At 39.4% G+C, this 18,215-nt stretch overlaps 1 protein-coding gene across 2 annotated transcripts in view; it reads right to left on the reverse strand.

The window, feature by feature from the left end:
- Positions 1–18,215, reverse strand: part of dnm1b (dynamin 1b) — a 45,672-nt gene that overhangs the window by 22,181 nt on the left and 5,276 nt on the right. Inside the window, exons 2-15 of one of the 2 annotated variants that reach the window (XM_053610138.1) lie at positions 17,042–17,115; positions 15,718–15,867; positions 15,289–15,492; positions 14,919–15,017; positions 13,113–13,273; positions 12,537–12,679; positions 12,186–12,321; positions 9,211–9,278; positions 6,899–7,037; positions 3,616–3,702; positions 3,448–3,518; positions 3,072–3,123; positions 2,390–2,401; positions 1,276–1,389 (exon numbers count right to left, since the gene is read on the reverse strand). In XM_053610138.1, coding sequence (XP_053466113.1) covers positions 1,276–1,389; positions 2,390–2,401; positions 3,072–3,123; positions 3,448–3,518; positions 3,616–3,702; positions 6,899–7,037; positions 9,211–9,278; positions 12,186–12,321; positions 12,537–12,679; positions 13,113–13,273; positions 14,919–15,017; positions 15,289–15,492; positions 15,718–15,867; positions 17,042–17,115 — 1,510 coding nt within the window. The remainder of the gene's footprint in view (positions 1–1,275; positions 1,390–2,389; positions 2,402–3,071; positions 3,124–3,447; positions 3,519–3,615; positions 3,703–6,898; positions 7,038–9,210; positions 9,279–12,185; positions 12,322–12,536; positions 12,680–13,112; positions 13,274–14,918; positions 15,018–15,288; positions 15,493–15,717; positions 15,868–17,041; positions 17,116–18,215) is intronic. The other variant, XM_053610139.1, reaches the window with a different exon arrangement.

Consider the following 18,215-nt stretch of genomic DNA (forward strand, 5'->3'; position numbering starts at 1 on the left):
TGCCCTCAAATCTCCTTCAGGAGATGATGAGGATGTTTTCTATTAGCTTCAGCTTTTTGCAGACTTTAGGAAGTGCTGGGCTTCACAGGGGCTTGCAGAAGTGTTGGACTCGCAGACTCAGAGTCTGGTATGTAAGGTAATGAAAACCAGATGCCCTCTCCCCAAGGCCCAAATCAGCCCAACTCACCACAGCCTGATCTAACCCAGCTACATGCCTGATGTCTGGTGTGTTGGATCGGGGCTGGGTGGGGGTCATGGTCCCACCATAGCGCGCACACACACACACACACACACACACACACATATGCACACATGCACACATACAAACGTTGTATTGTGCCATGGTTAGAGCTAAGAATAGAGATCCTGCATTCACTTCAATGAATGCTCTGAAATGTTTTGCATTGTGGTATCTGTCTACATTTACCTTCTCTACCGACGCCTCAGGGGGACCAATGTGCCTTCCAGAAGAACAGCATATGCCAAACAATACATTACAGCCAGGGCATTAATCACAGTGAAAACGGGTTCCAAGACACATAGCCTAAATACACTCTAGGGCAACTAACCCCCTCACCCCCATAAGCCTGAAGTATACATGCATTAAATTAAACATATGATGACTTAGCAGTGTTCAAACTGTATACATTTACAGGGGGTGGTTAGTTCAAAGAACTAGAAACCCCCCACACTGTCAGATGCCAAAAATATCTAGCTACAGAGGAAAAAATTCATTGGTTACAGTGATGGTTGGTTGTGATTCTAAATGGGAGGCTAAAATCTTGCATTTATCAGTAGCTCGACAATGAACCTATTAGAACTGAGCAACGCCTTATATCACAAGGTCTCATGAGATGGCATAATAAGAATTACATGGGGCACTCTGTTGCACACGCTTACACAATTAAAGAGAGACAGCTGCATTTTTTTATTTCTTTTTTTTATGTTTAAGTCAGTAATGACCTACTGGGTTAATTATTGTGTTTCCAAAACACCAAACAAACAAAAAAAAAAAACAGAAAAGATTTAACTCTTTTGTTCAAATAAAAAGAAAAAAGTACTAAAATCAGGTTCTGTCATCTGTCTATTCATGTAATATGTACTTTGGTTGGACAATGTGTGCTTAGACTAAACTTTTAGTTTCTCCTCCAAAAGCATTTTAGGGAAAAAAGGAGGGTTGACATGAAGAACTCTAGAGTGTGTAGATCACATGGATGTGATTAAATGGGTTTTAGGGTCTTTGACTAGAGTGAGTAGAATGGTGAAAGGACTCACCTCATCATCTTTGTACCAGGACAGTGTCTCAGCAGTCAGCACAAACCAGTACTCCTTCGCTCCTCCCTTCATGATGCCAATGTTATTGATGGTTAGCCAGCCCTTTCTGATCACCTACACACAGGCATATTAAAAAGGTTTAAAGGCTTAGTGCAGCAGATAAAGCACTGCATATGTGTGTGTGTGTGGGAGGGGGGGTGGATGGCAGGCCATCTTTATGGTGCTGCGTTATAGTGTTTATGTGCTATTATCTCTAGAACATGACATTATTTCGAAATAGGCACTATTAAGTAAGAAATAAAACACAACGGGGTGTGCTATTATAGGAATATAATCAACAACAGGATGATGTCACACCTTTTTAAAAATTGACAATATGTTTATAGTCACAGTTAATGTTATAGAAGATAGTTCCTGTTATCACATTCATTGTAATGTCAATGAATGCTAGAATCGGCATCGAACTCCATTTCCTAGAACACACCAGCTCCTACAAATATGGCCGCCACAGACTACAACACTCAGGCACATCACACACTGACACATTCAGATTCAGCGAATTTCTGGTTTTTGTGATCTTGTCCTTGCCTTGGATATCCTGTATGTAAATCGCCTGACCTTCTGCCTGTTTCTGACAATCATTAAGGAGAAGTGAAAGTCGTCTAGCCATCACAATTTGACCCTTGTGCCAGGTGCCATTGTAACGAGATAATCAATGTTATTCACTTCACCTGTCAGTGGTTTTAATGTTATGGCTGATTAGTGTATGTTGAATAACATTTTTAAAAGTCTGTCAAGCTTCCACCACACAAGTCCCTTTAAGTTAATTGTTACTACTACAGAAATGATACGGTATTAGAGAATTAAATCTTTTGAGTTTAATTATATATGGAACTACTACTGTAAGAGCTGCTGTTATAAAAAATTAATCAACACTTACTGACTAATCAGAATCAAGAATTCAACAGTGCTGTGATATAATATTACATTCTACAGTATATAGTGATATATACATATTGTATTCACGTTATTTGTAAAATATATTTAGCAGTTTATTGTCTACACACACACACACACACACACACTTTCAGACAAATACTCTCTGCACACTTACCATTATCTCATCCTGTGTTGCCATTACCATAGCAACAGTGGCAAAGCAAAGGAGAGGGTTTAAGAGAAGTAATTAGATAAGCTGGAATAGACAGAGTGGAAAGAAAAGAGCCACAGAAAGCAGAAAATAGTAGAAACACAGCCAGAGGAAAAAAACTTACAGTTGCATGCCACTCCAGAATCAACAAGATTAAGTAATAAATGCACTTTTAATAACAGAGTGAATAACATATCTAATATCCATGACAGTTAAAGTGCTCTATCGTGACACTTGTATTAGTTGTCAGTTTATGTCAATAGTATGTCTTTTTTGAGGTGTTATGCTGCGTGAGATTACAATGAATTCCTATTACAACGAAAACATTGACAAATATTTGTAACTTTTCCTTTCCCTCTACCTGTCCCCAAAGTCTCTTTGACACTATTTATGTCTCTTGTGTTTAAAGCAAAAATGATAAATGGAGCATAGTTGAGAAGATCAGTTCAGACTCAGGGTTCATTTTAGGACCTGAAAAATGTAAACAGATGCCTAAAGAGGATCTTTGAAATGATACTACTGTTATAGATTCTGAAACATGTTTACCTTTTAACTGCATATATAAAATATCCATTATTGGATATAATGATTTCTGTTTAGCCAAAAACAAATGTAAAGTTTGTGTATGTGGGCTGCTAATGCCTACCTGATTCCCTGTAGTCTTCTTTTTACTCATCTGACTGCTTCTCTGTTGGGCACTGTGAAGCAAAGTCCAACAAATTTCAAACTGCATAACACAGTAAACAGATACAACATTTCTGAACTACACTGTACAGAAACTGTGGCAGCCTTAGCACTAGGAAAACGTAGGTCTTGGGCCCCCAGAAGCCAAGAACCCCCTAAAAATGCTAATTATATATATTGTTAATTAGTAATGCTAAATGGCATATGCTGGAAATGGAATAATCTGTGTTAAAACATTGAAATGAGGGCCCCATTGCTATATTTTGCATAAGGCCCACAAATCACTAAATCCACCCCTGATAACAATACACAATTTTTATAAAGCCATATGATCTTACTTAGCAAAACCAATGAAATCTTCATGGTTGGTGTTCATGTAGGCCAGCTCAATGTCAATCAGTAGCATCACCTACAACAAAAATGAGAAAATAAGCGGTTCATGTGTTCATGTTACATTATTGTTGCAGTCCTGTACAATAGCAGATTATGTGTAAATACAGCCAAACCTGGTCCTTGGTGCGACTGTCTCTGTCACGGATATGCTGTGTGACAATCCTCTCCATTTCTTCCCTCAACATCGGGTACTGAGCCAGCTGTTTAGCACAAAACAAAACAGCTTATCCCTTAGATGCATGAGTGGGTCTAAAATGAGGACATTTGTTTGTAATATCTAAATAAAATGTTTTTATAATTTCATATCTTAGGTATTTTTCAAAAAAACAAGTTTTTGATGTCATGACACTGAATTTTTTTCAACTTTTACTGATTAAAAAAAAATTTTTTTGGATCACTACCCCACTCTTCCATAAGTGGGTCAAAAAAGACCCGCATGCGTTTCTAATGGAATTTCATGGGATCATTTGATTGTGTGTGTGTGTGTGTATGTGTGTGTGTGTCATTCACGACTATTTAGTGAGTATAGCCTAGTTTAGCCTAGCTGACAATCTAGTGATAATTTGTCAGCTTGCACTAAGTAAATGAGCTGCTGTATTGCGCTTGTGTGTGTGTGTGTGTGTGTGTGTGTGTGTGTGTGTGTGTGTGTGTGTGTGTGTTGTTGTGTGAAAGAGCACGTGTTATCGTCATGTAAGCCTATTAGTCTATTTTATAGTTAAATAACACTTGCTAGCTAACATTATTGTTTGTGTGTGTGTGTGTGTGTGTGTGTGTGTGTGTGCCTACACGTCTGTGTATATCTGAGTGTGTGCATTTATTCATATTGGTACATATTAATCTTTGGGCTTGCTTGTCATGTAGAAAATATTCCCTTGATTTTATATTTCCTCATACAAGGTGTCATGGCTGCTAGGTACACACCTGAAATGGTTTCAGAAATAGTGACTGCTGATCAGGCAGTTATGGGGTTGGACTCAGGATCTGAAATTTCAGATGATGAGGACCCAGACTACTGTCCACCTGGAAATCCATCTCAGTAAGATACAGAGGATTCCACTTCTGAATCTTCTGAAGACGAAAGTGAAGTCCAAATCACATCTAACAGAGAAAGTCATAATGGTTCTTACTGGAGTGAGTTGCCTCCCACCCCAGCCAGAACACCAAGTCACAACCATGAGAAATCATGCAGGGCCTGCATGGGAGCTTTTTATCACTGATGACATCATACAAGAGGTGATGAGATGCACAAACTTGGAGGGGCGGAGAGTAGCAACAGCTAAAGGAAAAGAGTGGAAAAATGTCAACAAAAATGAACTCATGGCCTTCAGTGGATTGACCATTCTTGCAGAAAGTGAGAAGAACTGGGATGTATCAGTGCGTGAGCTGTTTGGGAGTCCTTTACATAATCCCATGTACAAGGCCACTATAGCTGTTGTGAGATTTGAAGATATTCGCTGTGTCTTGCGCTTTGATGACAAGAGGACCGGATCCATCCGTCTGGAAGCCGACCATATGGCAGCCTTCCACTATGTATGGGACCTGTTCCTGGTAAACTGCAGACAGTGATTAATTCCCAGTGATTGTGTCACTGTGGACGAACAGCTTGTGACATTCAGGGGGAGGTGCAAGTTTCTACAATATATGAAAAACAAACCTGCCAAGTATGGTCTAAAGATTTTCTGGGTTTGTGATGCACACGTCCCCTATGCAATAGATGGGATAGTTTACACAGGGAAGCAACCAGGGGAAGAAGTTAAGAAGAATCTGGGGCAAAACACTGTCCAGAAGCTGTGCAGCAGTTTTAGAAACATGGGTCGCAACATCACCACAGAGAACTTTTTCACCAGTGTTCCTCTTGCACAGCATCTCTTGGAGAAGGGCCTCTCTATGGTGTTTACTCTAAGGCAGAACAAGCGAGACATCCCTCCTCTGATGAAGGCTTCCATGTCCAGAGAGCTTCACAGCACAGAGTTTGGATTCAGTAGCAGCCTTACCATGGTCAGCTATGGCAGAAAGAAAGGAATGGCTGTCGTGCTCCTAAGCACAATGCACCACAACAAAGTGGTGGATGAAAGTAGCAGAAAGAAAAAACCTGACGTAATCACATTCTACAATAAGACCAAAGGAGGTGTACACACCATGGACCAGATGGTCGGCACCTACACCTACAGAGGGGGCCCATGGTGCTATGTTACAACCTCCTTGACATCGCTACATTAAATGTCTACAACTTTTTCACATCTCAGCACCCTGAATTCCACAGTGGCATCACAAATGCACGACGGCTCTTCCTCAGTGAGCTCTCAAAGGAGCTTGTCACTTCACACGTGATGAGTCGACTACAAGGCTGCCCACAACTGCAAACCCCGATCACTGAAGCGATGGGAAGGTGTAGAGTAGCAAAAGGCATAACTCAGCCACAGGAAAGAAGCAGAAAGGACCAACCAATAAGGAAGAGGTGTCAGATCTGCCCAAGTTCCAAAGACCACAAAGTCAGTAATAGGTGTGGGAAATGCAATGTACCAGTGTGCAATGAAACAGGTTGTTTGTCCCAACTGTTCACAGTGAGGAGTTAAGAAGGCAAAATTCTCTCTCTGTCTCTCTGTCTCTCGCTCTCTCTCTCTCTCACACACACACACACACACACACACACAAAATGGTTGTTGACATTTTTGCATTGCTGTTCTGTACAATTCACCAGATTGTTAGAAAACATTTTATGTGTTGAAAATGTTTTCAGAAGGTTAAGAATTTCAAGCATTAAAAAAATCCTGTGTTGAGCAAAACTTAATACAAAGAAATTATATTGTTTTTATAAATGATTACGCTTAACTAAAATGTCAAAAACAATATAAAAACGCATTGATTCTAATACGGGTCTTTTTAGGCCCACTTATGGAAGAGTGTAGGGTCCAATCACTCATGCATCTAAGTGTTAACACTAAAATACTTTTTTATGTAGATGAATATGGCATTGGTTCATGAACCCAGACTTCAATTACTAGCTGTGTAGACCCAGAACAAAACTGAAAAGAAGCTTCTTTATCAAGGAAAAAGAGGGGGTATTAAATTTCATTTTGGCTTAAATATTCCATGAAACATACCAGACACAACAATATGCAAAATATGCTGGTGGCAGTTCTTCTATGCTAGTGACCAGAAAGTGCGTTCAAATTGTTAGGCAAATAAACAAGGCCATTAACCCTCGACTGCTCAGCTTTGGGCTTCTGTGTACTACCTTATATGTAAGTCAATTTGTATGACTGATTATCAAATGTGTAAATCTCTCACTAAACCTCACTGTTTTAACTTCTTGTTAATCTTTGTTCAGTCCATACAAACATTGAAAGTTATTTTGTCACAATGACCAGTAAAGGTACACAGATGTAGGTGTACCTTCTTAGTGCACTGTCTGACTGTGTTGACCAGCTCAGAGATGACCATATCCACACATTTATGACATGGCTCTTTGATCTTAGCTATCTGTCTCTTCACGATCGTCTCAAAGGCCATATCAGGGGTGAAGAGACCAGTCCTGTGTAGTGAGAGAGAGAGAGAGAGAGATCCTTACTTAACAAAAATATATTGCAATATACTGCAAAATACAAGTGTCAATATACACCCATCAGCCACTACAGTAGGAACACATTTACACCTGCTCATTCAGACAATTATCCAATCAGACATCAGGCATCATGTGGCAGCATTAAATGCATTAAATCATGCAGATACAGTTCTAGAGTTTCAGTTAATGTTCACATCATAATGGGGAAACGTGATCATGTGATCTCAGTGACTTTAACTGTGGCAGGGATGTTGGTGCCAGACAGGCAGATTTTGAATACTTCAGAAACTAAATGCTCCTAATAAAGTGGCAGGTGAGTGTATGTATGTTTTCCTAATGTAGTTTGTAGTTACATATATGCAAGTGTTCACAGTAATACAGTATGTGGTTTATGTCCCTTCAGTCTGCATAAAGTCCCAGTTTTGTTAATGTCAAATTGATGCTGTGCCATAAAAATAAGCTTGCACAATTGTATACACTCACTGTCCACTTTATTAGGAACAACTGTACACCCACGCATTTATGCAGCTATCCAGTCAGCCAATTATGTGGCAGCAGCACAGTGCGTAATATCATGCAGATACAGGTTGAGAGCTTCAGTTAATGTTCACATCAAACATCAGAATGGGTAAAAAAGAAAAATGCTGATTTCCTGGGATTTTCACATACTACAGTCTCTAGAGTTTGCAAAGAATGGGGCAAAAAAATATAATAACCCCAAAAAAGCATTGAGTGAGTGACAGTTCTGTGGGTGGAAACGGCTTGTTGATAAGAGCGGACAAAGAATGTCTACATGAGGTTCCAATCCTGTCAACCAAGAACAGGAATTTGAGGCTACAATGGGCACAGGTTCAGCAAAACTGAAACAAAAATTTTCAGTGAGTCTGTGCCCATGGTAGCCTCAGATTCTTTTCTTGGCTGACAGGAGTGGAACCTGATGTAGCCATTTCAGCCCACTCTTGTTTACAACATTACTTCAGTTCAGGGTATTCATTTATGCACAGCTCTCTTTTAACCCTGCTGCATCATTTCAATGGCGTTGAGGTCTGGACTTTGACTATTTTTTTTCTTCTTTAGCCATTCAGATGTCAATTTGCTGGTGTGCTTGGGATCATTGTCTTCTTACATGCCCCAATTTCAGCCCAACTTATGCTGCTAAACAAATGGTCTCAAATTTGTCTCAAGAATATTCTGGTATAAAGTGACGTTCATTGTTGTTTGAGTTTCCCAGGTCCTGTGGCTGCAAAACAAGCACAAATCATAACCCACCGCCAACATGTTTGACAGTTGGTATGAGATGTTTGTCATGATACACTGTGCTTGTTTTTTGCCAAACATGGTGCTGTGCATGATGACCAAATAGCTCCACCTTGGTCTAATCAGTTCAAAGGATGTTGTTCCATAACTTTTGTGGTTTCTTCAGATGCAATTTTGCAAACCTACACCATGCTGCCATTTTCTTTTTGCAGAGAAGGGCTTTTTCCTAGCCACCTTTTCAGTCTGTAGTGTTTTTTTTGTTGTTGGTGGTGGTGGTGGTGGTGGTGGTGTTGTTGATGTTGTTGTTGTTGTCACCTGAGGGTATTTGTTTGTTTATAGTAAAGTTGGCGAAGACTGCACAATTGTTATTTTGGCCCCGATAAACAAAAAATAGAATTGTAGGAGGGTGTACTTTCTTTTCCAAATGACTGTATATACTATGCTATGTTTTATATATTATATTTAGTTATATAATATATATTATAATATACAATATAATCCACACCATAGTGCTGTGGAATGCGTGATGTTAAATGTGGAAAGAAAAAAAAAGTTAAATGTTGATGTGTTTTTCTGTTTCCAGTAACCACTTTGGATTAAATAGTACCACAAAATAGAAATAACATATTGATAGAAATAATCGTTAGCTTATTGAACAGTAATATATTGCTGTTTGTTGGTTTTGCTTAAGCACAGATCATTAGTTAGGTAATGATACTAGGCACTTAGAAATTAGAAATTCTTGAAATTTTTGTTGCTGTGTGAACTTCAGAAACATGTAAAACTATGAGTCATCTATTTCTCTAATAATCTGAGGTGTGTGTTTGTGTGTGCATGTGTATGCGTGCATGCGTGTGTGTGTGTGTGTGTGTGTGTGTGCACGCACCTGATACCATGGATGTTTTTAATAGCATAGCTGATCTCCTTACGCAACTCTTTCTCATCAAATTCCATCTACACAATCAAAAGACAGGGAGAAAAAAGACATGTAAACTTGTTTCCCTCAAAAACAAAAACCACCTAAAGCAAAAAAAAAGTTATAAAGTGACAACTACGCTGCAGATCAATTTATGTACATTTACCCTGTGTGTTTCCTGTGTGTGAGATGAACACATCATATCATTAACCAGAGTTGCCAGATTACAGCAGAATTTCCGCCCAAATGCATCTGAAAATCTACACAAAATGCTTGAAACTATCCTAGAAAATTTAGGCATATACAGTGAGGGAAAAAAGTATTTGATCCCCTGCTGATTTTGTACGTTTGCCCACTGACAAAGAAATGATCAGTCTATAATTTTAATGGTAGTTGTATTTGAACAGTGAGAGACAGAATAACAACAAAAAAATCCAGAAAAATGCATGTCAAAAATTTTATAAATTAATTTGCATTTTAATGAGGGAAAAAAGTATTTGACCCCCTCTCAATCAGAAAGATTTCTGGCTCCCAGGTGTCTTTTATACAGGTAACGAGCTGAGATTAGGAGCACACTCTTAAAGGGAGTGCTCCTAATATCAGTTTGTTACCTGTATAAAAGACACCTGTCCACAGAAGCAATCAATCAGTCATATTCCAAACTCTCCACCATGGCCAAGACCAAAGAGCTCTCCAAGGATGTCAGGGACAAGATTGTAGACCTACACAAGTCTGGAATGGGCTACAAGACCATTGCCAAGCAGCTTGGTGAGAAGGGGACAACAGTTGGTGCGATTATTCGCAAATGGAAGAAGCACAAAAGAACTGTCAATCTCCCTCGGCCTGGGGCTCCATGCAAGATCTCACCTCGTGGAGTTGCATTGATCATGAGAACAGTGAGGAATCAGCCCAGAACTACACGGGAGGATCTTGTCAATGATCTCAAGGCAGCTGGGACCATAGTCACCAAGAAAACAATTGGTAACACACTACGCCGTGAAGGACTGAAATCCTGCAGCGCGCGCAAGGTCCGCTGCTCAAGAAAACACATATACATCCCCGTCTGAAGTTTGCCAATGAACATCTGAATGATTCTGAGGACAACTGGGTGAAAGCGTTGAGGTCAGATGAGACCAAAATGGAGCTCTTTGGCATCAACTCAACTCGCCGTGTTTGGAGGAGGAGGAATGCTGCCTATGACCCCTGGAACACCATCCCCACCGTCAAACATGGAGGTGGAAACATTATGCTTTGGGGGTGTTTTTCTGCTAAGGGGACAGGACAACTTGACCGCATCAAAGGGACGATGGACGGGGCCATGTACCGTCAAATCTTGGGTGAAAACCTCCTTCCCTCAGACAGGGCATTGAAAATGGGTCGTGGATGGATATTCCAGCATGACAATGACCCAAAACACATGGCCAAGGCAACAAAGGAGTGGCTCAAGAAGAAGCACATTAAGGTCCTGGAGTGACCTAGGCAGTCTCCAGACCTTAATCCCATAGAAAATCTGTGGAGAGAGCTGAAGGTTCGAGTTGCCAAACGTCAGCCTCGAAACCTTAATGACTTGGAGAAGATCTGCAAAGAGGAGTGGGACAAAATCCCTCCTGAGATGTGTGCAAACCTGGTGGCCAACTACAAGAAACGTCTGACCTCTGTGATTGCCAACAAGGGTTTTTAAACCAAGTACTAAGTCATGTTTTGCAGAGGGGTCAAATACTTATTTCCCTCATTAAAATGCAAATCAATTTATAACATTTTTGATGTGCGTTTTTCTGGATTTTTTTGTTGTTATTCTGTCTCTCACTGTTCAAATAAATCTACCATTAAAGTTATAGACTGATCATTTCTTTGTCAGTGGGTAAACATACAAAATCAGCAGGGGATCAAATACTTTTTTCCCTCACTGTATATATATATATATATATATATATATATATATATATATATATATATATATATATATATATATAAAGGATATGCAATTTTCTTCTTTTTGTGCAGTCTTTGCATGGGAAATAATGTCAATGTGGTGTATACATATATGTATGATGTATGGACATTATCCACTCCATAATCATTTATGGACACAATGTCTGCACATTTGATTTAATTCCAGTTAATGCTATAAAACAAGATGGTTCCCTCTGTGTGTTTTTAAACTAGCCCAATCTGGCAACCCTGTCATTAATCGTTCTGCCTGCTGCTCCTTTCCTGAGCATGGTGCAACATGATTCCTGCCATAGTTGACCTATTAGTACTTGTTGTAGTTCCCCTTTTGACCACTAGGAACAATAATAGCTATATGGAAGCTAACTGGGGGAAGTCAGCAGTTTTTTATGGTTGTGTACAGGAAGGTGAGCAAATGGAACCGTTTTTGTAACTGTACAATAGAGCCAATGGAACATCAGCTTATATCTCTCAAATAGCGACAATTGTTGGTCACTCAAAAGAGGTAATTAGTATTTCACCAGAATATAAAATGTATGGCATTGTGAATGAGGACTAGAAAATGAATGAAAATTAACATTTGTTGAATGGCTTATATAAATGGTGTACCTATGGATGGGGTGCCACTGATAATTTGTAATATTGCCATGAAATGGATCTCACTAGTTTCTTCACTTCAGGCCTCTATTTACAAATTTCTGGCCAGGAAATTAGCTCCACACTTAGCCAGAACAGATTTGCACAGTTTTGCACTTGTTTTTCTTAAAAGCCACTTCAAAAGGTATATCTAATTTTGACAGTGATGGTAGGAGTTATTTGAGGTGGAATGGGAGGGAGCTTATCAATTTTTCCTTTCAGACAATAGTGCACTCTTAACAGTTACAAATGAAGAAAATGCCATTATGTTTGCCTTAAACACAGTCAACTAAAGAACTTTTACAGCCATGAATTTCCACCTATAATAGGAATTATTCAAAGGAATTCATTATAATCACCTTGACCAATTCAAAGGGAAAACGCTCATGAAAGATACGGTTGATCCTGGCTCCACCGGACAGCTCATAAGTGTCGATCTGATCACCAGATCCCTCGATACACTTCTCAAAATCCACTGCAAACTGCTGAACCATTCTGTAAGAAGAGAGAGCAGCAGCTGACTGATAGGCATGAGCTAATGTATATACTGAACCAAACCAAGCTGCAATTGCAGTAATGCAGAAGTAAAAAATTAATTGCATTCGAAAATGAATTATTAGCACACAGAATTAACCTTATTATCACACACTTATTTAAACATTTGTATGCATGCTAGGTTTTTAAGAAATAACGACAGCAATTCGACTGACTGAAGAAGGGCCTTGGTCTTGCGAGAGGGATCATCTGGGCGGAAGTTCTTGTACTCTTCCACTTCCTTCTCAATGGACAGCAACTGGCTTTGCAGCTTGTTCCTCAGCCCTGGCAGGGTGTCTCTAATGTGATTGGTGAGTTGCTGCAAACAAAGAAAATCCACATGCAGATGTTAATTTTCAAAGCAGCTCGTGCTGTTGCACCTCCAGTCCAGCAAGCAGAGTTTGTGCTCATTTGAGTAATGAATGATAACAGGTAACCACAATTAGCCACAAAGTCTTTATTACCCCTGCCACTTCCTAATTTATTCTATCATTGCAAATACTTGCTGAGTTGTGTTTATTTCTATTCTGTGGCCTGCTGTTCTGAAATAATGGCCATAGATTGTTTTTGTCTACTCTGTCTGGGAATTAGCTGCCTTGATTTTCTACCACTGCTTTTTACAAATTAACTTGCTGCAAGTGAAGTCACCCTCTCAGGTCCAGTCACCATGTTATATTGAAATATCTTGTGATGTGCCACATCTTATTTTATTCCCATTCTTTGAGCTACAAAGTAGTTCCACTACCTCTTACCTGATTGAGGACTTTCTGCAGGTAAGGCGTCCCCATGCGCTCAGCCAGGTGACGATAGGAAGGGTGGCTGAGGAAGAACTTCCTCTCAGCGGTCATGGCAGCAGTAATGTCCTTTTTTCCATCAATATCTTTTTGACTGCGGTTCACGACTCCGACGTAGCCTATTGGTAGCATCAGACATCAGTGGGCCAGATCACAGGCTTGTATTTTATGAGGTGTACAAGAATACTCAGTACGTTTACATGGACAACAATAAGCCAATATTAACCCGATTAAGATGATACTCTGATTAAGAAACTAGCATGTAAACAGCGATTATTGATTACCTTAATCCGACTAAAATCATACTCGAGGTAAACACAAATCGAATTAAGACATATGGAGTATTCCTGTTTTAGTCGCATTATCGACATGTATTACAGACATGTACACACCTTAATCACACTATTAACGTCGTGTGGGAGTTTTCACCGCATTTTGCGACAGGACATGTACACCCATGGCAGTGTTCAACCATTTAACGGCAAACAAGAGAGCACGGCTGCATCTGAAACCGCATAAATACCTACTATATAGTAGGTGAAATACATGTATCTCAGCTACTATATAGACGGTAAATATGCGGTTTGGGACGCAGCCCAAGGCTTCATAATCAGTTGTCTATTAGCATGTATAGCATGACAAATAATTAACTGCACTCAAAACTTTCGTAAAATTAAAATTGAAACACCCAAAACTGTATACGGTACCATAACGAAGATGAACTGTATGTTGATACGTGAAATTCTGGAGGGAATGTCGGACGGCGTGGTGTGGGGACGTAATGACGTGTGCTGTTAATTGATCTATGTTCTATAACATGTAAAACGGGAACATGAAAGGCATATTCTAAAAGCAACTCATGTAAACACCTTAATCAGACTATTGTCTTATTCAGAATAAGGTCAAGAATTAGATTACTGCTGTCCATGTAAACATAGTCCATGATTCTCAATAGTGGATGGCCAAGGATCCATATCTGAGATCCATGATTTTTTTAATGGCATTACAGATGTTTAAAGATGTTGCAGTTCTCATAGTTTTAAACCTGTCTATTTAACTCAAAAATCCAAAACAAAACTAAATCATGTCAATTCCATCTTACTGCAATTTTAATAATACTTAGAAAAGTGTATACTGTGGGTGGAAAGTGTAGGTTTTAAAACTTTGTATGTAAATGTAGTGCAGTGGGTAGTGTTGCCACCTCACAGCTCCAGGGTCTTTGGATTGATCATGAGTTTGGCTTATGTGTGTGCAGAGTTTCACATGTTCTCCCCGGTTCATGTGGGTTTCCTCCAGGTTCTCTAATTTCCTCCTACCTTGTAAATATACGACAGTAGCTTGATTGGCTAAGATAAATTGACCCTATATGTGAATGAAGATGTACATTTGTGTACAAAACTCAACACAGACAGTAAGTCAAGCTCAGGTTTGAACTAAGAACCCTAGAGACAGCGACACTTCATTATAAGGGAATCAGCAGATTTTTTTATTTATTGAAATAGCTCTCTAGCTACAAAAGTTTTGATAACCCCTGGTCTATAGCAGCAGGTTTTATGCCCTCATTTCGTTTTAGTTAATGCAGATGGATATTCACCCAGAAAGACACATTAATGAAGAGTATCTTTTAATGAATCCTTTAATGACACATTAATGAAGATTATCCAGCGCTGCTCTAAAAATAATTTGCTGACTCAGCAATGATGCACATTGCATTATGGATTGGGGACAGCATGAACTTAATATACTTTTGTGACTGAAATTTACCTCTACGCAAAGGAAGGAGCTTGTTCTCCAAGATATCACGTGCATCCGTACCCTCATCCATCAGGTCCAGTTTAGTGATCACACCAATTGTTCTCACACCTGCTCAGAGACACCCACATACACATGAGCTACTATGTATAGTCACACACAAAAAATAAAACTGAACACAAATAAGAATACTTCAAAAGAAACATCTTGAATTTTTTTTTTAATAACATCCCTTGATGTCACTCACCTATCATTAAAAACTATAGCACCTACTTTTTACACATTCCGTACATCTGGCCATTTACGACATGTAGTCACTCAGAAGATAAACACACTAGAAATGACTGATAGACTGATATGGATTAAACACTGTATTTCACACCTTGAGGGTCAACTTCCTTGGCAATCTTGAGAGCATCAGAGTTGGCAAGGTCTGAGTTGGCAGGAGAGACGGCCAGCAGTAAACAGTTCTCCTTTGTAACAAACTGCATGAGCATTTCCCTGATCTGGAACTCAATATCAGCTGGCTGATCGCCCACCGGCACTTTGGTCATTCCAGGCAAGTCCACCAGAGTCAGATTCAGGACTGGAGAGAAAGGAAAAGAGGGTTTATGTGCCTTAAACTTATACGTGGAATAGGAATATCTGTCAGTTTTTGACCTTGTGGCATCATTTGTCTAGTCCCCACACGAAAAATTGCTTTTTCGCAAATTTTTATTTTAATATATTTTGAATCTGTAAAGCTACATATATGCTTCACACTGGTCCATAACACACTCAGGTTCATGAGTGTATGCACTGTATGTCCTACCGTGAGGGGAGTAGACTCTCAGGTTGATGGGTACTGAAGAGATGCCTTTGTTCTGTCCAGTGAGCCGGTCTGTTTCTGCTTCGATCTCTTGACGCACTTCCTCAAAATCAGTGAACTTTTTGCCTTTGCAGTGGAGAAACTCGGCATATTCTGCAAATAAATCATAATTTTATTAATGAAAATAAGGGATTATCTGACTTGCTAGCTTGCTGAGGGCAGTCGTAGTTCAGTGCTTATGATATTTGGCTATTGATCATGTTGGCCCCTTGAGCAAGACAATAACCATTAAATGTTCAGTTGTATTCTGTCTCAATTGTAAGTCACTTTGGATAGAAGCATCAGCCAAATGAGGTAAATGTAAATGGTAAATGCTAGCTGAAACATAGACTGCTATCAAAATCATTGTGCTGTACACGCTGTAAACTCTATCTCCATGTTATTTTTTGTCCCTCTGTGGGAGCTCTTAAAGATTCTATGTAAAACCCTTCCACAAAGGATTTCCTTTCAGAAGAGGTACAAATGCTTTAGAAAGTTAGAACTGTTAACCATTAAAAGAATTTTTGTGAACCTTCCTTTTTGTAACTGTACAAAATAGTTTAAAGTGATCCAGAAATGGTTCTGAAAGGGCACAGAAGAATGCATATTTTAACCCTCATCAATGAATCCATTTGATGAACATGCTAATTAAACCAACCCAGCCATACAAAAGTCCACCTCGTTCTCCTGGTAAATGGTGCTGCATGACATGGATTTGCATCATCCATTTATTCATCTTCAGCAACCACTTTATCCTGGTCAAGGTCACAGTGGATCCGCAGTCTATCCCTGAAACACTAGGTGTGCGGTGGGAATACACCCAGAATGGGAGGCCATTCCATCACAGGACACATACATTCACATACTCAGTCACACCCACTAACATGTTTTTGGGAGGCGGGAGGAAATCAGAGAATCCAGAGGAAACCCACACAGACATGGCGAGAACACGCAAAACTCAGAGAGAGACAGTAACCTGAGCTCGGGATCGAACAGGGGACCCTGGAGCTGTGAGGCACTATGACACCTTACCATTGCTGCAGCTGCATATCATTTACATTTTTTAGCTCCTGCTATTCTTAAAAGAAGATGTAAAAACTGTTGTAGTGATGATTTTAGCAATTGTTTGACTCAAATTAATTATTTTAAAAGAACTTAATCAATTAAAGAAGAATTTTGTAAAGTATTGAGTCATTTTAATTACATTTTTTTTCACCCATAAATATAAGTATTATGCTAATGAGCCACAAAATTAACAGTGGACCCTGTTTGCATGAAGAGTTGTTACCTGTTGGACAGTTGATCAGCTGCAACACCAGGGGGCGACGAGTCACGATGCCAGAGCCTCGAGGCAAAAAATCCCTTACAACAACAAAAAAAAATGACAGAGGTCAGTAACTCATTCAAAAGGCAGAAATCACTAAGTTTGAAAAATTAAAACTATTACTAAATTTAAAATATATATATAAAAAAAATAACTAAGTCCATCTAGGGTGGTGGTAGCTCAGTGGTTAAGATGCTGGGTTATTGATCATAAGGTCATGAGTTTAAAACCCCAGCACTACTGCCACTGTTGAGCCCTTGGGCAAGGCCCTTAACCGTCAGCTGTATAACTGAGATAAGTTGCTCTGGATAAGGGCATCTGCCAAATGCCATAAATGTAATGATCCACTGAGAATGTGATCTATTAACAATGGACAACCTTGAGATTAATAATCAGTAGAAAGTTAAAGCTGACCTTTTATTTTATCTCGTTAGTTAGTATACCTGGTCTTATTATACACTTCACCTGATTTTTATTTATTTATTAAATTATATGCATGCACAGGTGGGACAATATTATATGACGTTTCACCTCCCCACCTATCATCATGCAAAAAATGTGAACTTGTTTCATTTGGAAACAGAAGAACAATACATTATGATTTCTCACAATTTCTAATGTGTTACTGTGTATGGTGTATGGTGATGTGTGAGTTTGTAACTGTTAATGAGCAGTTAAATGGCAGAGGACCCCTAACTAGGCCAATGAGTGTGATGGTGTTGTGTGTAGGTGGTGTGATCCAGACGGCAGGCAGAGAAAGATTAAACATTGTGGTGTACTGTTGTCATACATCCTGAGCATGGCATACACAGAACTGCAGCAACGCTGTACTGTAGACACACTGCAGTGCAGGTCTGAGGCGTGAGCTCCACAGCAATGGCAGCTATGTTGCATTTTCATACACTTACTGACTCTCTCACAGACATTCACACATCACAGCACAGCCTCCGACATTAGCAGTCATTTCATGAGATTAAGTCAAATATTTGTCTTGCCTTTCACTATAATTATTATTCCTTACTATCATAAACCACATCACCAGCTTCATAGACCAGGGGTAATCAATTAAAATATGTAAAGGTCCAGATGATTAAAATTCCTTGCAATACAATAGTCTGGAAAAGCAACTAACATTATG

Source organism: Ictalurus furcatus, chromosome 22 (assembly GCF_023375685.1).
Source record: "Ictalurus furcatus strain D&B chromosome 22, Billie_1.0, whole genome shotgun sequence".
NCBI lineage: Eukaryota > Metazoa > Chordata > Actinopteri > Siluriformes > Ictaluridae > Ictalurus > Ictalurus furcatus.